At 42.1% G+C, this 20,592-nt stretch overlaps 1 protein-coding gene across 6 annotated transcripts in view; it reads left to right on the top strand.

Moving 5' to 3' along the window:
• Window positions 1-20,592, top strand: part of CECR2 (CECR2 histone acetyl-lysine reader) — a 104,399-nt gene that overhangs the window by 49,072 nt on the left and 34,735 nt on the right. For all 6 annotated transcript variants that reach the window (XM_084766081.1, XM_084766080.1, XM_084766079.1 and 3 more), the window contains exons 2-7: window positions 2,843-2,937; window positions 13,779-13,962; window positions 15,759-15,898; window positions 16,615-16,719; window positions 19,119-19,168; window positions 20,235-20,404. In XM_084766081.1, coding sequence (XP_084622207.1) covers window positions 2,843-2,937; window positions 13,779-13,962; window positions 15,759-15,898; window positions 16,615-16,719; window positions 19,119-19,168; window positions 20,235-20,404 — 744 coding nt within the window. The remainder of the gene's footprint in view (window positions 1-2,842; window positions 2,938-13,778; window positions 13,963-15,758; window positions 15,899-16,614; window positions 16,720-19,118; window positions 19,169-20,234; window positions 20,405-20,592) is intronic.

Here is a 20,592-nt window from a genome sequence, read left to right as displayed (position 1 = left end):
ACCTTGCTGCTAGCTGTTTGGGTGCATGTTCTAGAAGTCCTAGGTATATATTCAATTCACACTGATGTGAAACACATGTCTACAACTTTCTCTTTTCTCTCTCTGAGACTGCGTACCGTTAAACTAATGTGGAAAAGGTTAACCAAGCCAGTTCTTTTGTTCAGCAGGATTAAAATGGCTTCTCTGTTCTTTTTGCTGTTGTTTTCTCCTTAAGCGGTCTTACTGTACATCCCACCACCGAATGATATAAAGGCATGTTTTACAGTCTTGTCACCTATTGGAGAAGGATAAAGCAACTATTTAAAAATGTCTGCCTTTTAGGGGGTAGGGGGAGACAGGTTATCAGCATGTAGCTCTGGCTTGTCTATCTCTGCCTCCTGGGTGCTGGGATTGAAGGTGTGGACCACCGAACCTAGCTAATAGCTCTTGACCTACCATTCTCTGAGTAAAGGCCTATTAGAGGTGAGTCTTAAAGGGGCCCAAGTATAGCTGTGGGTATATATAGCTCAATGGCGAGGCCTTTAGTTCCATCCCCAGCACAGAAGAGCAGAGCTTGAGTCAGTTATGTTTGAGTCAGTGTTGTGGACAAGGGGACATAGTAAATCCCATAGAAGTGCGTATGTTATGGTATGGTATATTAATGTAGCTATGGCATTTTGGCAGCAGGACCACAAAGTGGAAGTCATCTGGAAAGACTTGTAAAAGTTGTAAAAGACAGGTGTCTTGAACATGACTTACTCATACAGGCAGACATCTGGGATCTCTTGACATCACACCTTAGGTTAAAGGAAACAGCACACAGTTGTTGACTTTTAACAACCTAGTAGTCTGGCTCTCAGTGGTTCCACCATATCTGGAAACATAGACGTTGAATAGAGGTGGTACAAATTGTCTACTTCACAGCAAGCAACCATGTCCCTCCCATATTCACAGGTGGGCAAAGGACTATGGATGTTGGCTCCACAGCAAATGCTCCTTGAGAGCAATGTTCCTTTGAGCTACAGAAGCTAGCTGGTCATGGCCTTAGTTGTATTATCCAGATGAACCAAGGTGCCAGACACTCAACATTCACATGGGTAGAGGCAGGAGTGCCTAGTGGGACACACAGTGACTAGAAGGGTCCCTTGTTGCTATGTGGGTCTTGGGTGCACTGAAGTTTGTTGGACATCAGCACCCGCTGAGGTGTTTAAAGCCTGGTCTTTTATATTCTTTAAAGGTTTGTTTTTCAGATGTTTTGGTCTGTGCTTCTGATTGGTATGGGCTGATGGCGCCCCGGGGCTTTACCAACTACATGCAAGTGCTTAGTTCTGGTGTCAGGACACTGAGTGGGAGTGCCTCCATTTTATTGTTTCTCTTTACTAGAAACAGACAGTCCACTTTATTTGGGGAAAAAAATATATATCCATAGAATTGGTATTGATCAAAAATCATGTCATGCTTTTGAGATAAGATGCCCAAAAACTTGATCCCCCCCCCCATGGACTATAGATCTAGTTGTAAGATAGCCAGTTGTAAGCAGACTCTCAGGAGTCTGTTTAATGCAGGCAGACTTATGACTTAGAGTGTATTCCATCACTTCAGAGAGTATTCTTGTATTGGAGAGTCAGAAAGAGAAAAAGATTACTATTGTTTCCTACTGCTACTTTTTGCCAGTTGGCCCATCTCTTAATCTCTAAATTCTGTGTGGAGATCAGCTGTCTTGTGAAGCTTCCGCTTGAACTTTGAGGGCAAGTACAGGCTCCTCACCTAGGATTAAACTAGTAACAGTCATTACCTCATTTCTTTCCAGATGATGTAAGAACAGTCTTGTTCTAGCAACTAGCTTTCATCAGTCAGATGCCATACTGCATCCTCCCAGTGCCGCTTCATTCACGACGTGGTGTGTGTATGTGTGTGTGTGTGTGTGTGTGTGTCTGTCTGTCTGTGTGTCTGTCTGTCTGTGTGTCTGTCTGTGTGTCTGTCTGTAATGGTTTTTGATTGGTTCCTTTAAAGCTGTTATAAGCAGTAATGGTACTGTCAGGTAAACGAAGACTAATTTATAATTAGTTGTATGGTGTTTCTGTAGTCTTCATTGTCATTTAAATATGAAGCCAGGGGCCAAGGAGGAGACTCACTCTGTAAAATCTTTGCTATGCAAGCATGAGGACCTGAGTTTGACTCTCCAGAACTCATGTAACCAAGTCAGCTGTGGAGATACTTGTCTGCAACCCTAGGGTTGGGAGGCAGGGATCCAGATTTACTCTAGTAATCTCCAGTTTCAGTGAGAGACCTTGTCTCATAAAATAAAATGGACAAGTGCACCGCGCGCACACACACACACACACACACACACACACACACACACACACACACACACACAAAACTTTTAAAAAAATATTTATTATGTATATAGTGCTCTGCCTCCATGTACGCCTGCACACCATAAGAGGGCATTAGATCTCATTATAGATGGTTGTGAGCCACCACGTAGTTGCTGGGAATTGAACTCAGGACCTCTGGAAGAGCAGTCAGTGCTCTTAACCTCTGAGCCATCTCTCCAGCCCACAGTGGCATTTAAAAAACAAAGTTCTTTGATTATATAATTCGCATCATTTCATGAAAAGAAATATGCTTCTATATTCTTCTGTGAAGGTTGCAGGTGAAAGGGAATGGGGCTTAGTAAGAAGCAGTGGAAGAAATAAACTCTAAACTCTCATTGTCCTTCTGACAGTGTACATGGGAAGAAGGGGAGTCCTTTATTTCCACTAATCGTTCTGTTGTTTGTAGTCTGATGGTGCCAAGAAGGGACGGACATTGTATCTAAACAAATCTCTGATCTATTTCTCTCTCCTTCCTCTCCCAGGAGTTAGAGGCAGCTCTTCATAAAGATGATGTGGAGTTTATCAGTGATCTGATTGCCTGCCTGCTTCAGGGCTGCTATCAGCGAAGGGATATCACGTAAGTATCCTGGTCTCATTATTTCCTGTATAGGGAATCCATTAACCTGCTGTCGTGGAGCTCCACTCTCCTGTGACAAGCAAGGACCCAGCACTGCCAGTAGACAGCAGTATAGACTCTACGCACAAATGTATTCGTTCTCCCCCACCTCCACCTCCCACCCCCAGACAGGGCTTCTGTGTGTAGCCTTGGCTGTCCTGGACTCACTTTGTAGACCAGGCTGGCCTCGAACTCGTACAGACCCACCTGCCTCTGCCTCCCAAGTGCTGAGATTATAGGCATGTGCCACTGTGCCTGGTGTTTATTCATTCTTCAGTATAATTTTTTAGTTAATGTTTACAAACAAATGTCATCCTGTTACCTACTTTGAGCATGTGGTTTTGTTTTGTTTTTCTGATTTTGGCCTGCAATCCTAGCAAAATATTGCTTAACAAATTAAAATCAGGTTTCACTACATTCCTGTGGCTTGCATGTCTTCTGTTGTTCCTATAACTAGTACAGTAACAGAATTAACTTGGAGTCTCTGGGCTCCTTTCTGTTGTAGCTGCCAAGTAGGCTGCTCTCCAGAACCATTGAGGTGTGTAGAGTTTGGGAGTAGATGTTATCTTTGTTGACAAGTGCAGAACTCTGATAAAGAGCTCTTTACTTTGTTTTGAGATTGGGTCTATCTGTATTGCTCAGGCTAGCATAGAATTCTTAAGCTTGGGAGATCTTTCCACTTAAGCTAGACTGTAGACATGGATCATCCAGCTTTCCTTATTTAAACAACAACAACAAACGTCAACCAAAAGGCTGATTACCCTACTGTCCTAGTCTTTTGGCCCTTTGAAACCATGTAGGAGTTCACTTTATATTTTTTAAATAAAGATGGCTGGAGAGGTAGCTCAGTGCTTAAGAGCACATACTACTTTTAAAGTACGCAAGTTTAGATGACATACAACCTCTTGTGGCTCTAGTTCCCGAGACTCTGATGCCCTCTTCTGGCCTCTGGGCATGTACATAAACCGACACAGACACTCACATAAATAATTTGAAAATACAATATATTTTTATTTTAAAAAAATAGTGTGTCACATCATTTTGTTGTAGTGATTCCAGTGTGCCAGGCTTGGTGTTAATGTGTAGGGAGCCGTCATCAGCTGAAAGAGGCGGACAGTGTCGTTGTTATTCAGGGTGTCAGTCTGAGGGGTATTGGCCTGGCCTTGAACACCTCTGTAGTTCAGGGATGACAAGACTGCTAGAATTGCCAGGTAATAGTGGTATCCACTTTTAATCCCAGCACTTGGGAGGCAGGGGCAGGTGGATCTCTGTGCACTCAAGGCCAGCCTGGTCTACAGAGCAAGTTCCAGGGCAGTCAGGAAGTGCTATACAGAGAAACTCTGTCTTTAAAAACAAAAAGATAAAGAGTGCTTTAATTACAGACAACACACCTAGCTTTATCATCCTGAATGTAGTTTTCTGACTTCATGCCAGATTGCATGGCAGATATATTTTAGTGATATCCATAAATGTGCTAACTGACTTTTTGTGATTTTTGTAGACACTGGTAAGCAAAGGGTTCTTACACAGCAGCGACATTACTAGCTCATGCGTGTGGAAGTCTGGTTTGCTTTCTCAAGCCCTGTTAGAATATTTTCTTTTCAGGGAGTATGGTAGGGATCAGCTCTTGTGCCCTGGCCATCCTAAGCACATTCTCTGTCCCTGGATTATATTGCTAGCCATAAAATAATGTGTTATTTTCTCCATAGTAGTCATAGGATGCTTTATGTTTGTATGATGCCTGTTTTGAGTGAAATATATGTGTAATAGTTTTTTAGGGCCTGGCATGGTGGTGCACACCTTTAATCCTAGCACATGGGAGGCAGAGGCAGGTGGATCTCTGAGTTTGAGGCCGGCTTGATCTACAAAGTGAGTTCAGGACAGCCAAGGCTACATAGAGAAACCCTGTCTCAGAAAAAAAATTTTTTTTTGTTAATGGGATACAGTTATGATTTGCTTATTAAGAGTACTCTATATTTTTCTGGAAGGCTCAAGTTTGAGTCCCAGCATCCATGGTGACCCATAACTGTCTGAAACTCCGAATTTTAGAGCATCTGATAGCCCCATCTGGCCTCCTCGGGCTCTAGGCATGCACTTGGTGCTGAGACACACATGAAGACCATACACAAATACACACACATAAAAGTAAACTCTGTGTATGTTTCCTTTTGGTTTTTTGAGACAGGGTTTCTCTGTATAACCTCAACTTTCCTGGAACTCACTTCATAGACCAGGCTAGCCTTGAACTCACAGAGATTCACCTGCCTCTGCCTCCCAAGTACTTGGACTAAAGGCGTATGCCAACACCGCCCATCACAAAATCTTTTTATAAAGATTTTATTGACAAATCAGAGTGCCCACCACAGAAGGGACTCTTCTCTCTTTGAACCTTTTTGGGAAACATGAGTTAATTTTCTTTAGCTCAAAACACGATGCCCTTTACACCTATTAGGGGGCACTAATACGTTTTCTCCTGACTAAATGAGCCAGTTAACGCCAGATCTTAGCATAAAGGCAGGTTAATTGGGTGCAGCTCTTGGGCAGGTTCATTGTCCCGAGGAACATCACCATGGGGAGCGAGACTGAGACGAGGGGGAAAGAAAGAGAGAAAGAGTGTGGGCACGCAGGGAAGGAGCAGAGAGACCACAATGTCTGGACTGTATAGGGAAGAGTTTCTGGGGGTGGGGCAACCCCACCTCTGGGTAAAGGGTGGGGTATGCCAGGCACACCCTGTAGTAGGTAGGGACTAAGGGATGCTGGGAGAACGTGGAGGCCAGGCCTGCCTTGGTATGTTAAATATGTACCTCAGCTGTTTGTTCCAGGTCTGAAACCCAACAGGGACTAAACAGAGCACTCCACTGTCTCTCTCACAGTCCATCCAGACACTTTAATTGGAAGGATGCTGTCTTTGCTACCCTAAACTAATGTCTAAAACCCCAAATTATAAAATATATTTAAACTAATATATTTTAAAATGTTATTTTCAAAAACATAACCAATCTTTTCTCTGTTTACAAAATTAATCAAAATCTAGACATCAGATCAGGCCACATTAGGTCATAGTTTTTGGGTTCTTTTACAGCTGGACTCCAGCTGGCTGTGTAGGATTGATTGAATTTGAGTGCTGGGGTTACATGTGGTGCACCCCATGTCTGCTATGGTAATGTGCTTCTCTCGCAGCAGTTTTTTTGTTTTTTGGGGGGTGGGGTGGGGTTTTGGTTTGGTTTGGTTTGGTTTTTCAAGACAAGGTTTCTCTGTGTAGCCTTGTCTGTCCTAGACTTGCTTTGGAGATCAGGCTGGCCTCAAACTCACAGTGATCCGCCTGCCTCTGCCTCCCAATTGCTGGGATTAAAGGTGTGCGCCACCACACCCAGGTCTGGCAGCAGTTGTAATTTCTTAGCATTACTGTCTTTAACTATTGGTGAGCATAAATGTTTATTTACTTTGAAGTGCTTGCCGTATATATAACATGATGTGAAAATGCTTGATTTCCACTGGTGAAAAAGACACCGCCCTACATTACTGCTGTTTATTGCCTACACTCACACCTGCTTGAATTGTATCTCTGTGTTAGATTTTTCATCCCAAGATTATGCAGTTTACAATGAACATAACCTTGCAAACTTCTTCAGTTACCATCTAATACTTTACCCACCTCACCCTCCCTCCCCAGAAGAGAATGAGATGTACCTGGCTAGCCTCTGACTCACCACAATCCTTCTGCCTCAGCCTCCTGAGTCCTAGATTATAGCTATGAACTAGTATGCTTCTAAGTTCGTTTCTGTAACTGAGGAAATTGCAGCGGAACAAATGTACATACACCCAGGTCACCTGGTGCCTGGTGCTTTCCCCTCATGTTTGCTGTATTCTGTTCCATCTTATCTAAGCTGAACTTTCTGAAGACCACAGTGGAAATTAGTGGGACTCTTCAGTCTAATTAGATTTATTTTGTTTAGAAATCCTTTGTGTCTGACAGAGTAAACCTTCAGATTTAAAAGTTTTCAGGTCACATCTGTAATTGTCCAGGAGTTCAAGTCCAGCCTTCTACCTCAGTGTGAGGGAGAGTGTCCAAGAAGTTTGTTTATTGCTTAACTAAAAGTCTTTTACAACTTGAGGGTGTAGCTTAGTGATAGAGCACTCACCTAGCATATTGAAGCCTTGGATTTGATCTCTGTCACTAAGAGATGAAAAAAAAAAACTACTGAAAAATGGTTCTTCACAGGATTGTGTGGGTGGTTGTTGGGCTCTGAGGATGGCCCATGTAGTTCTGTAAGTCTTTGAGTGAGAGAGCACCTATTCCCAGGCAGGAGAGTTTGGCTAGAAATCAACTCTTCTCACTGGAATAAGCAGTTGTAGTGCCCCTCCCTATCAGCTAGTACCACATATAAATAAGGTTTGCAAATAAAGCACTCTTCAGAAGCATACCCACAATTTTGTTTTGTAAATATAAAATGAGGAGAACTGGGATACATACATACACAAAATTTATAAAGAAGACTAACATAGTACTTCAGAGAACCAGGAAGAGGAATATCAGAGACAAATTTACCACCTTAGCATGTAAGCGAATGATCTTGGACCAGCTGGGTCATCAAAGTTGCCTGGATTCAGTGTGTGTTTGATGTGCAGAGGTGCTGCCGTGCTGGTCCTGGCCACACACAGCGCATCACCTGTATGTTATCACTTGTTTGCTGTTTTGTAAACCTGATGCATACCCAGTTTCTTTAGTTTGTTCTTGGGTATTTTTCTGTTATTTTCTTTCTCAGTACAAATGAAATGTTAGTAACATGTTCCTTGCAGTGCTTTCTGGTTCTCTTCCCTGTCACCTCTGAATACTCCTCTAGTTACAGCACTTCCCATTAAGTACATAGTTTAAGGATTTAACAGGAACTTCTCTCTTTCATATCTCTTTTCCTTCTGTATTGGGAAATTGATTAGAATAACTGAGTACTAGACTGAAAAATAGCTTCTCTGTCAGAAAAGATAGGAGTAAATCAGACCATGTCTGAGCATAAAAGTAAAAATTGAAGCTGGGTGTGCTGTTGCACGCCTGTAATCCAAGCACTTGGGGGAGCAGAGACACACAGATGTTCATGAGTTCTCTTGAAGCATGCTTTTTATGTAACATAGGCCAATTTTGATTCAACTGTGGTCTTTGCTCACTTTTTTGTTTCCACTATAAGTAGAAAGTCATCAATTTATAAACTTAGTTTTTCAGAGTTAATTGTATATCTAACATTGTTAAACTTTTTGTTGTTGATATTACTTAAAATATTTAGTTTTGAAGTCTTGTTCTTTATGCAGAAATAGCACTTTTGTTTGGAAATTGGAATACCTATGCCAAATGTACATTTGAACATATCTTTGTTGCGATGAGATATGCCTTTTAAAGAAGATTTCTGCCCCCATCGTGTAACAGCCCTGGCTGTCTTGGAGCTCATTTGCAGACCAGGCTGGCCTCACACTCAGAGTTCTACTGCCGGCATGCTGAAATTTAAGGTGTACACCATCATGCCCAACAACAACAACAACAAAATCTATTTTTGTTTTATATATGGGTGTTTTGCCTTCATCTATATCTGTGTACTATGTATATGCAGTGTCCATGGAGGCCAGAAGAGGACAACAGACACTGACACTCTCTCTCTCTCTCTCTCTCTCTCTCTCTCTCTCTCTCTCTCACACACACACACACACACACACACACACACACACACACACACACACGGTTGTGAGCGACCCTGTGGTTGTTGGAAGTGGAATCCAGGTCCTCAGACAGGGTCTTTCCATATGGAGAGGCTAACTTTAAATTGGTGATGCCCCTGATTTCACTGCCTAATAACTACATACAGGTGCTGGTACATACCTGACTCTGAGGCCAGTCATTCTTGACAAAGAATCCAGCATGTAGTCACTACTGTACTCAGGAACATAGATTCTGCACAAATCTTTCTTTACAGTTGATCGCTTCCATACAGATACCCAAAACCTGGCTACCGTTAATCTCATTGAACCACTATATATTAAGACTTACCTATTTGGGGGTTCTGTATGAGTGAGCTCATGGTGTGAGATGGTGTGTATAGCTTCTTTTAGTCTAGCATGACATCTGGTGTTAATGTAGACTGCTATGTGTTATCAGTATTGGCTCCTTTTGGAGGGTGAAAAATTGAATTGTGCCCAGGGGAGAAAAATAGGACACAAAATTAACTATTGTTTATTGATGAACATTGTGTTGCTTTTAATTAAGACTGTTTACAAACAAAGTTATTGTGAAAGATGCAAGGGAATGCTTGTGCAAACATTTTTTGATTTCTTTTGGTAAATAGTGGGTCATATGCTGCGTGTTTAAGTTGAAGAAGCTGCCAAACTGTTCCGAAGCAGTTACATTGCTGTTTCTATTAGTGCGCTAGGAACAATCTGGGTGCTGTGTATCTTTGCAGCATTTACTGGTTTTCATTTTACTGAGTATTTTATTCAGATGTATATCTTGCTCTTACATTTGTTTGTATTTGAAAGAATTTAAGGTGGCCATTTAGTTGTAGTTTATAAATTTTTACAGTATATTTTGCTTTTACTCCCATGTCTATGGGACCTCAGTGTCAAGAAGACAAGACACCTTATCACATTAAAATTTTTTTTAAGCCAGGTGTGGTGGCGCACACCTTTAATCCCAGCATGTAGGAGGCAGAGGCAGGTGGATCGCTGTGAGTTCAAGGCCAGCCTGGTCTACAAATCAAATCCAGGATAGCCAAGGCTACACAGAGAAACCCTGTCTCAAAAAACCCAAAAACAAACCAACCAAACAACCCCCAAAAATGAAATAAAAAGGCTCTTAAAGGGGCTGGCAAGAATATTCAGTGGATAAAGCATTGCCACGCAAGCAAGCAGCTAGAGATCCAATCTTCAGGACCTGCACAAACGCAGGGCATCCTGCCTGTGATCCCGGTTCTCAGGAGGAGCACTGGCTGGCATGTGAGACTAGCTGAATTGGTAGGCTCCATGTTCAAATGTAGCGTGTGGAAGGCTATTGGAAAAAGCACCCTCTGATCACATGTACACATGTACACATGGACAAGTGAGCAAGCAAGTGCATGTGTATATGTATACGCACACACGGATACAATTACCACATACATGAAAACTACACATACCAAGGGGGCCTGCATTTAGCTTTTTAGAGTTCATATCAAAATGCACTTTGGACTGGGGACAATCGTAATCCCATCATTCAAGAATCAGACCCTGGGATATCTTTTTGAGTTCTAGGACAGCCAGGTTTACATAAAATGTACTTTAGGTTAGTATTTATATATGAGGTGAGATAGTTATCCTTCCTCATTGTTGAAATGTATGTTTTAGAGGGCTGGAAAGATGGCTCAGAGGTTAAGAGCACTGTCTGTTCTTCCAGAGGTCCTGAGTTCAATTCCCAGCAACCACATGGTGGCTCACAACCATCTATAATGTGATCTAATGCCCTCTTCTGGCTGGCAGGCATACATGCAGGAAGAACACTGTATATATAATAAGTAAATCTTTTTTAAAAACGTAAGGATCAGGTATCTCCTCAAGTTCAGTAGGATAAGATCACCAACCCATTCATGTATGGGTATTTGGCCTACATATAAGTCTATGTACCACATGTGTTTAGTGTCCGTGGAGGCAATAGGAGAATATTGGATCGCCTAGGACTGGGGCTAGAGGCATTTCTGACCTACCATGAGGGTGCTGGAAACCAGACCTGGGTCCTGGAAGAGCTGTCTCTCCAGCCCCTTGTTCTTTAACCTTTAAAAAGTTGTTTTTGAGACTTGGGGATGTGGTTTAGTTGATAGAGTGTTGACTAGCATATATAAAGCCCTCCTCCCCAGCAATGCATAAATTGGTCATGGCACTGTAGGTCTGTGATTCCAACACTTGGGAGGTGAAGATAAAGGCAGGATCAGAAAAGTCCAGGATCATCTTTGGCTATACAATGAGTTTGAGGCAAGCCTAGACTAAGTAAATTGATATTCCATTCCCCCCACCTCAAGGGAAAAGGTTTTTATTATTGTTACTCCTCTGTACTTCCACATAATTTTAAATTTTTTAAAATTTATTTGTGTGTATGTAAATTAAGGTCAGAGGACAACTTGAAGGTGTCTTCAGGCTTGGCAGCAAGCACCTTTAACCAGTGAACAGTCTTGCTGGCCCAATCCACATAAAAATTTAAATTCAGTATGCCAGTCTCTAACCCCCCAAAGTCAGTTGATCTGCTATGTGATCTTTGTTGTTCAGAGTTGTAATTCAAACCTAGGGTCCCTCACATGTTAGACAAGTGCTGTAAACTGAGCTGTACCTCGAACCCTGTTCATTTTTCTTAGGTTTTCTTTTTTGTATGGCATATATGTTCTGTCCTTTAATCATTATTTCTATACGTAGATTATATAGGTAACCTGCTTCTTAAGAATATAATGCACATGTGTGCATGGGTGCATGTGTCCTCTTAGAGGCCAGAAGAGGGCATCAAATATTCTGGAACTGGATGTAGAGGTGGTTGTGAACCATTCAATATAGACACTGGGAACCAAACTTAGTCCTCTCTATGAATGGTGCTGTTAGCCACTGAGCCATCTCTCCAGCCCCAACATGTGCCTTAAAATTGAAATGTTTAACCAATTTCCATTTGCTCTGTATGTATGTCTGTGGAAAAAAATGTGCAGTGTGTGCAGGTGCACTTATCTATGTAGTCATGCGTGTAAGCCAGAAGTTGACATCAGGATGTCTTCATTAGTTCTCCACTTTCAAAAATGTGTATATGTGTATGCATGTGTGGAGGCCCCAGGTTGAGATCAGGAGCCTTTCTCCATATCTCTTTAACTTTATATATCGAGGCAGGGTCTCTTAAAGAAAATAACTTTCAGCAAATCATGATGGTGCCCACCTTTTTTTTTTTTTAAACTTCATTGATTCTTTGTGAATGTCACATCATGTACCCTAATCCCACTGGTCTTTCTGTCCCTGCATATCTACTCTCCACTTAGATTACCTCCCCTCCAAAAAAGAAAACAAACAAGTAAAGCATCTTGTCATGGAAGCTGTGGTATGTCATGATATATTACACAGTGTATCCTTTTGCCCAGACAGCTTTATTTGCAAATGTTCATTGCAATGAGCCATTGATCTGGTTCTAGGCCTCTGGCTTCTGCTACACAATCAGTACTGGATTCCTTTAGGCTATCCTGTGTCATGGAGATCCTACAGCTTTGGATCTTCTAGAATGGCCCCTTCCCATGCTCCAGCACTTCATAGACGGGGCAGATCTATAGTTGGGGTGGGCCAACTCAGAGTTCTGGATCTGGGTCTGAGTTGATAAGACTGCCCGCTTTCCTGAGCCTGTGCCACCAGGGCCAGATCCCACTTTGCCCAGGCAGGGCGCAGGACCAGTTCTCCACATGCACATCTAGCAGCCAGGCCACCAGGGCCAACTCCTCAGCACTGCCCTGGCCAGGGGGTGCCCACCGTTAGCCAATACTTGGAAGACTGAAGAAGGTGGATGTTCAAGGCAAGCTTGATCTAAATAGGGAGTTCTAGGCCAACCAGCCCTACAAGTGAAACTTTGTCACAAAAAAGGAAGAGTGTCAAGCATGTCGCTCTTTACACTGTGTAGAGGAGTGGTTCCCAGCCCTCCTAATGCTGTGACCCTTTAACACATGGTGGTGAAAGGGTTGTTCAACCCTCCCCCCTCCAAAGGAGTCATGGATTGAAAACCACTAATGTAGAGGCTTCTGGACAGGCTGTAGGTTAGGAGAGTGGTGCTGCTCATGGACACAGTGCCCAGGCTGACCTGAGACAGATTTCTAAATTGTCTTCCCAGCATGCTCCAGTGCAGCTACCATCCTAGCAGAGTGATTTTCATGTCACAGACTCCTAAGGAGATCATTGTTTGGGGAACTTTCTATACGTTAGGAATTCTTTTTAGTTTAGTCCATCTGTTTACTTACATTTCTTTAGTGCTAAGGATCAAAAAGAGGACCTCACAAGTGGTAAGGAAACATATACTCTCTCTCCTAGAAAATTCTGCAAGTACATATAATACTTAGAGGGGTTTATTTATTGCTGTGTGTGTGTGTATGTGTGTGTGTGTGTAGAAACCACCTTCTTAATTTTCACATAGACAGTTTCCTTTCTTTGTACCCAACCACTTACTCCTAGTTCATGCATCTACTTTCCTCAAAACTCCTCAGTTCTCTGAATTGACAGTGTACGGTCTTAAATATTTTTTCTTGAAATACCTGTTTTCAAAGTTTAGATTACCTAGATACAATGGTGTATACCTGTATTCCATATGAAACCAGGAGTTAAGACCAGACCAGACAACATATAAAAAGAATGATAGGCTGGCAGGGTGGCTCAGTGATAAAAGCCCTTGTCACCGAGCTTGATGATCTAAGTTTGATTCCCAGGCCCCTTGTGATAGAAAGGAAGAACCAACTCCCACAAGGTGTTCTTTGACCATCACATATGTGCCATAGTATGGGGACATGAACCACAAGCACATACACACAGTTGTTCTCTGACCATCGCATATGTGCCATAGCATGTAAACATGAACCACAAACAGCGTAAGTTTTGTTTGTTTGTTTGTTTGTTTGGGTTTTTTGTTGATGCTTTTTGGGGGCTGTTAAGACAAGGTCTCTTTACATATCCCTGGCTGTCCTGGAGCTCACTATGTAGACCAGGCTGGCCTTGAACCCAGAGCAATCTGCCATCCCCATCTTCTGTTTTATATTAATGTATTTATGTGTTTGGGGCCATTTGGTTAGGCCTCAGACATTCCACAGCTACCTGGAAGACATTATTAACTACCGTTGGGAGCTTGAAGAAGGAAAGCCCAATCCTCTGAGAGAAGCCAGTTTCCAAGACCTTCCTCTGCGCACTCGTGTAGAGATCCTGCATCGCCTCTGTGATTACCGGCTAGATGCAGATGATGTCTTTGATCTTCTCAAGGTACTTCTCTAGCATGCTCCTTTCCAGTGAAACCTGAAAGTTTGGAGTTTAGCTTGCTCACAGTAGGTCTTCATCTCTTACTCTATAATGACCTGTATATACAGCTATACCCATGTGGCCAACGGATTGCAAGCCATGTATGCAAAGTGTATGGCTTTCATATTTATTTCTTTTCATTTCCTGAGCCCTAGTTTGTCTTCACACAAAACAGCAGTGAATTTGCCATTGAATTTTTTTTCGGTAATTAAAATAACAATAAATTCTAAAGCCAGGCTTGGTGGCACACGCCTTTAATCCCTCTACTCAGGAGGCAGAGGAGGTTGGATCACTGTGAGTTCAAGGCCAGCCTGGTCTACTAAGTGAGTCTAGGATAGCCAAGGCTAACACAGAGAGACTCTTGTCTCGAAAAACAAAACAAATCAAAAAAATTGGAGAGACTGGAAACTATTCTTTATATACATTCCAATTTAAAAACAAATACATTGAAGAAAGATGGGGACTATTTTTCTGTTTCCTTTACTCTCAATTGCTATTAACTATTTTAGAAATATAGATTGTTGTTTCCTATTTTCTAAGTGTTGTGTGAAAGGAATTGGGTTAATGCCTTCACAAATAGGGAGGTCAATTTCTTTTGTTTTTGAGACAGAGTTTCTCTACACAGCCTGGGCTGGCCTCTCCACCTGCTGCTGCCTCCTGAGTGCTGGGGTTAAAGACATGCGCCACCATAACCTGGTTTGGGAGGTTGATTTCTAATTCTACTCAATGAGACGATTAAATGTAACAATTTTCATTTGATCTCTGTGCACAGACACATTTTAAAAATCATATAATCTATTGTAGCTCCTGCTGAGCACAGGGCCCAGTACAGGCCCAGCCCTGGAGTACTTTGAGAATTGCTTTGCTGGATCTCAGCTGGAGTAAATAAGGTGCTATGTTGGGTGGAGAAAGTGCCCAGCAGTTAAGAGTCCTCACCGGTCTTCCAGAAGACCCAAGTTCAGTTCCCAGCACTCATACTAGGCAGCTTACGATTGCCTGTAATCCCAGCTCATGGAATCCAATGTCTTCTTTATCTTCCATGGGCACCCGAACATACACGACAGACACACACACACATAATAAAATATAAAAAATGTTTTGGTAAAACCACATGGAAAACAAAGCCTTTTGACTGGAAATCAAATGTGTATGGTAGGGTCTCAACGTAAAGCCTCTATAATATCAGCACTTAGGAGGCTGAGGCAGGAGGATTGTTGAGAGTATACGGCTGTTCTGGACTACAGACAGAATGAGAAAACTGTATTGAGCGTTCTGATTCTACTTGGCGTAGTTATCCCTCCTTCCTTATAAGGTGGTAGTTCTAAACCAAATGGTGTAGAATTCTTTTTAGTTCCTCTTTTGTGAGTGTGTGAGCCAACATGAGAGTCGGGGTTGATTAGAGGGAACATCTAAAATTTCCTCATCTTAGTCATCCCATTCTGTTCTGTCTGTATTTCATCTTTCCTGATAGAAAATTATATACAGCATATTGGCATTTTAAAATATGAAGTGTGCCAGGCATTGTGGCGCATGCCTTTGATCCCAGCACTTGGGAGGCAGAGACAGGCAGTTCTCTGAGATTGAGACCAGCCTGGTCTACAGAGTGAGTTCCAACACAGCCAGTGCTACAAAGAGAAACCCTGTTTTGAGCCCCCACACCCCAATGAGGTGTGTCTGAGTATAAATTTTGAATTGTCATTTTAAATTTTTTCTGTTTGATATTCCTCATTTTTCCAAATCCACTTTCCTCTTCTGCCTAGGGTCTGGATGCAGACAGTCTCAGAGTGGAGCCTCTGGGTGAGGACAATTCAGGTGCACTCTACTGGTACTTCTATGGGACAAGAATGTACAAAGAAGACCCAGTACAAGGAAGGTCTAATGGAGAGCTCTCCTTGAGCAGGTATTGTTGCTAATGTCAGGGCTGTGATAACTGCTCTATTAAAATGCTATGAAAGTTAATGTATCAGAATCATCTAGCACTTTGTTTTTGTCCAATGCAATAGTTGGTCGTATTGGCAAGCCTGTGACAGGATGGCAAGGAGTTTCATACTGAAATACAAAGAAATTATTCTGTACTCTCTGCCACAAGACTGGTGAAAAATAGTGTGATTCGAACATAGAGTATTCATGAGATTCCTGATGAGTACCTGACTATTTCACACAGCAGTCTTTGAGTACCTTTTTTCTATTAGGATTATTATTCTGTCTTAGGAACTTGAGGATTCACCATCATAAGGCAGAATTTTATATGATGCCTGCAAAGTAAGCCTATGTTAAGTGCTTCTTAAACAAGCAGCAGCCTCATTCCCATGGCATGTAGAATGATGCTAAGCACTGCTTTCTCCATAAAGGAAGTACTGCTTCCTTACTGCTGTAAGGCGGTAGGAAGGTGTTAGATCTTTATTTTAGTACTGTCAGTGCCTTTTTTTTTTTCTTGATTTCACATTTAGGTAATCCCTATTGAAGAGAAAGCACTCTATATTTTCTGTTTCTGCTATTTTGAATAATCCATTTTGTTATCCTTGTGACAGAGAATATTGTAATTACTAATACAAAAATCATACTAGTTGTTAGTATTATGTCAGAATATTTCTATTTAATGATACTGTTTCTTAGGGAAAGTGAAAGACAAAAAAATGTCTCAAATATTCCTGGAAAAACAGGCAAAAGAAGAGGAAGGCCTCCAAAACGGAAAAAACTACAGGAGGAGATTATATCCAGGTGAGAAATGCCTCTGGTCTGTGCTCACACAGTCTCCTACTAGAAGGGATCTTAATTTCACTTCATCTTTATTATCTTTACTTGTGTGTGGAGAGGATATAAGTCATAACTTACGGAGCCTTGAGTCAGAGTCTGTGTGAAACTGTGATGCACCAGTGTCCGCATGGCCTCTGCCTGTCACGCTGCCTGCTTCCCCGAGTCTGTTATTTGTTGGGTGATGGTTGTTCATTTAGTGAGGATTAAACTAAACAGGACAGTACATGACAGTACAAGAAAATGAAGGCTGTGCTTGACCCATAGATAGTATTTGATAAGCATTCCTTTTAGTGTATATTTTCAAGTTCATCATACCACTAGAGAGTTCGTAGAGCTATATATTACTCCAGGTTTGTTTTTGTCCCGCCCCTGGTATAGGGGAGGGAGAGGAGGCCCTGGAGAAGGCATGGGACAGAGTGTGAGCCATGAGGGCAGGAGAGAAGGGGACACCTAGGGAAAAGAGAGCAACAGTGGCAATGGAGAGAAGCTGGGACAGAGAGCTGTCATTCTAGGTTTAGGGCTTACTCTTTTTTATTTTAGATTTTTTGAGACAAGTTTTCTTGTGTTGCCCTGGCTGGCCTTGAGCTTAGAGATCCACCTGCCTCTGCCTCCCGAGTGCTGGGAATAAAGTCGTGCACCGCCATCTGGCTTAATTCTTTGACTGTAGTAATTAAGGTGCCAAAACATGCATATTCCTACAGTGATGAAAAGATAAAATGTAAAATATTTTCTGAATCTTTAATTTTAGAAAAGGAAAATACATTACTTAATACTTGGGAATTTTCATATATCATTACTTTTTAGAGAGGTCTGCCTTTGTTATGAGTATGTGTGTGGGTGTGCAAGCATATGGAGGCCAGACTTTTATTTTGGTGTCTTCTCGATCATGGTCTGTTTCCTTAGCACTGGGATTATATGCCTACCACGCCTGGCCTAGTTAGGGTTACTAGTGCTGTGATGAAACATCATGACCAAAATGCAAGTTGGGAAGGAAAAGGGTTTATTGGGCTTAGACTTTCATATTGTAGTCCGTCGTGGGAAGAAAGCTGGGACATGAACTCACACCTGGAGGCAGGAGCTGATGGCATAGGCCATGGAGGATACTGCTTACTGGCTTTCTCGGTCTGCTTTCTTCTTCCTCCTTTCCTCCTCTTCTCCTTCTTGTTTGTTTTGTTTTTGAGAGAGGGTTTCTCTGTGTAGCCTTGGCTTTCCTGGACTCTTTTGTAGACCAGGCTGCTTTGAACTCACAGAATTCAACCTGCCTGAGTGCTGGGATTACAGGCATGTGCCATCATGCCCAGCTTTAACTTGCTTCCTTATAGAATCCAGGACCACATGCCATGGGATGGCACCACCCACAATGGGCTGGGCCCTCCCCCATCAATTTCCAATAAAGAAAATGTGCTACAGCAGGATCTTATGGAGGCTTCAGTTGAGGTTCCCTCCTTTCAGATAAGGTTAGCTTGTGTCAAGTTGACATAAAAATAGCACACTGGCTTTGCTTGTTTTTAAATGTAGGTACTAAGGATCATACTAGGAGCCTTAACATTTCTAGTAACTGAATGAACAGCTTCTTCTCAAGAGTTTAGAAGTTCTACTTAGTTTAGCTGTCCTTTCAATGGCAATTTCAGTCATTCCCCCCCCCCCTCTAATGACAAAGAAATATTCCTAGGCTGAGGCAGGAGGATCCTAAGTTCCAGGCTAGCCTGGACTACATAGCGAGGCTATATGAAAAGAAGGTGTTAATGGAAAGGATTCTTAAGAAATCACACGGGTAGTAAGTAGACTGGTTAAGTTCAAGTAGATTACAACTTCCTATTTCTTTTTAGTGTTATTTTGGAAAATGTCCTGTAGTTACTTGTGATCTGTATAGTCAGCATCTGTTTAAGCATTTCCTGAGAGGTCTAGAGATTCTTCCTGTAACAGAAATCTGTTTTATACCTACCTTAATGTCGGGAATATTGAACCATTATATTGGTACACACGGGCTTGCACTACCCTCTACTGGTCAGTGACAGTCTTGAGCAGAGCAGTTCATCTTCCTCAGAGAATGCCAGGTAAGCTCGGCCTCTCTAGTGTATCCCTGAGCCCCAGAATCCCGACCCTGTTCTTCCCTCTTCATTGTGCGGACGCCATAGCCCTGATAGTTGGGTTTCAGTGCTTCCATTTTCTGCAGCAAACCCTCCCTACATTCTTCTTTTATTTCTCATTAGAATTATCTTCCTAACTTTGAATTTTGACAGCCCACCTGCCCCAGCCCCAGCCACTGTTATATGAACTGGGTCCGTATTTACAAGAAAGACAGGACGGTTTGGGCATGTCCGTGTTTTGTTTTACTGTTTTCTCTTTTTCCTGTGTTTCAGTGAGAAGCAGGAAGAAAATTCCTTGGCACCTGACCTACAGACACGAAATGGTAATAATGATCTTTGTTGCTGTGTGTTAGGTCAATGTGATTCATACATACATTATAGCAGTACATTTCCAGTCACACAGTGTATATGGAAAATGCAAGCAGTCTCCTATTTTTTTGCTCCCTGTTTGATCCTTTCTCCATCATGCATCTCACAGATGCTTAAGATGAGAACTAGTTCTGTTCTGTTCCCTAGCACAGTATATTAAAGACTCAGACATTTGAGTAGGCAAGCAGCTTCTTGGATATCTGTCTTTTAATGTCAGTGACTTGGGAAGTATTGCATACATGCATGTATACATACATGCATAATTAGATTTTATATTATTTTATTTATAACTTTATTATTATTATTGGTTTTTGGAGACAGGGTTTGTTCTTTTTTGTAGCCTTGGCTGTCTTGGAACTTACTCTGTAGACCAGGCTGGCCTCAAGCTCAGAGATCCACCTGCCTCTTCCTACTGAGAACTAAGATTAAAGAAACGTGCCTCTGGTTAGATTTTAATTCTGTAATCTAAATGTTTTAAATTTGGAGGGTTATTTGGAGGGAAATAACCATTACGCAGTATCATAAGTGAAATAAAGCATACATGTTTACAGTCTCAGTTTCAAAACCATAAGAAATTTAAAGCACTTGTACAATGTCACATTTTTATTTAAATCACAGTAGTTACAGTTTTGGTTTTGCTAAGCATTTGTCTAGTTATAGACAGTGATGGTGATAGAAAATCAAAAGCACAATAATCTCTGCACGTGGGAGGCAGAGACAGGTGGATCTCATGAGTTAAGGCTAGGCTCAACAAAAAGGTATACATTACAGCCAGACAATGTATAAAGTTCCTGTGATGCCAGTGCTTGAGGGGTGGGGCAGGAGGATTACTTGATCTCTCGAGTTCAACACTTCTATGAGCAACTTATCCCTAAGAAAGAAAAGAAGACACTGTCAGCCATTAGAAGATTAGTGCCTCCTTTTCCCATAATTTCTGTGTTTAAGTCATGACCCAGGAAGTAGGAACAAAAGGTCTTGGTGTGGGGTCTATTGTACTGAATCCATTCTTTTTTTCTGTAGGGTCCCGAGGGCCAGGCCAAGGTACTTGGTGGCTCCTGTGTCAAACAGAAGAAGAATGGAGACAGGTCACTGAGAGTTTCCGAGAGAGGACCTCTCTCCGAGAGCGGCAACTCTACAAGCTGCTCAGCGAGGACTTCCTGCCTGAAATCTGCAACATGATCGCCCAGAAGGTAGAGCCTCCCTGCTAGTCAGGGCTCACCCTGCTCCTGCTGGAGTGGATGTCAGTGTAGACGCTCGAGGACTTGCTTTCCTTACCATGGGGGTCATTCACGATGCTTCCATGTCCAACACCCCCTAGTTCTTAGAATGACTTTTTGCAAACTGGAGCCAGCTTTCTTTTCCCTATGACTATCACTAG

Source organism: Acomys minous, assembly GCF_964271855.1.
Source record: "Acomys minous genome assembly, chromosome: 17".
Taxonomy (NCBI): domain Eukaryota; kingdom Metazoa; phylum Chordata; class Mammalia; order Rodentia; family Muridae; genus Acomys; species Acomys minous.
This window is presented reverse-complemented; position numbering and strand designations above follow the sequence as displayed.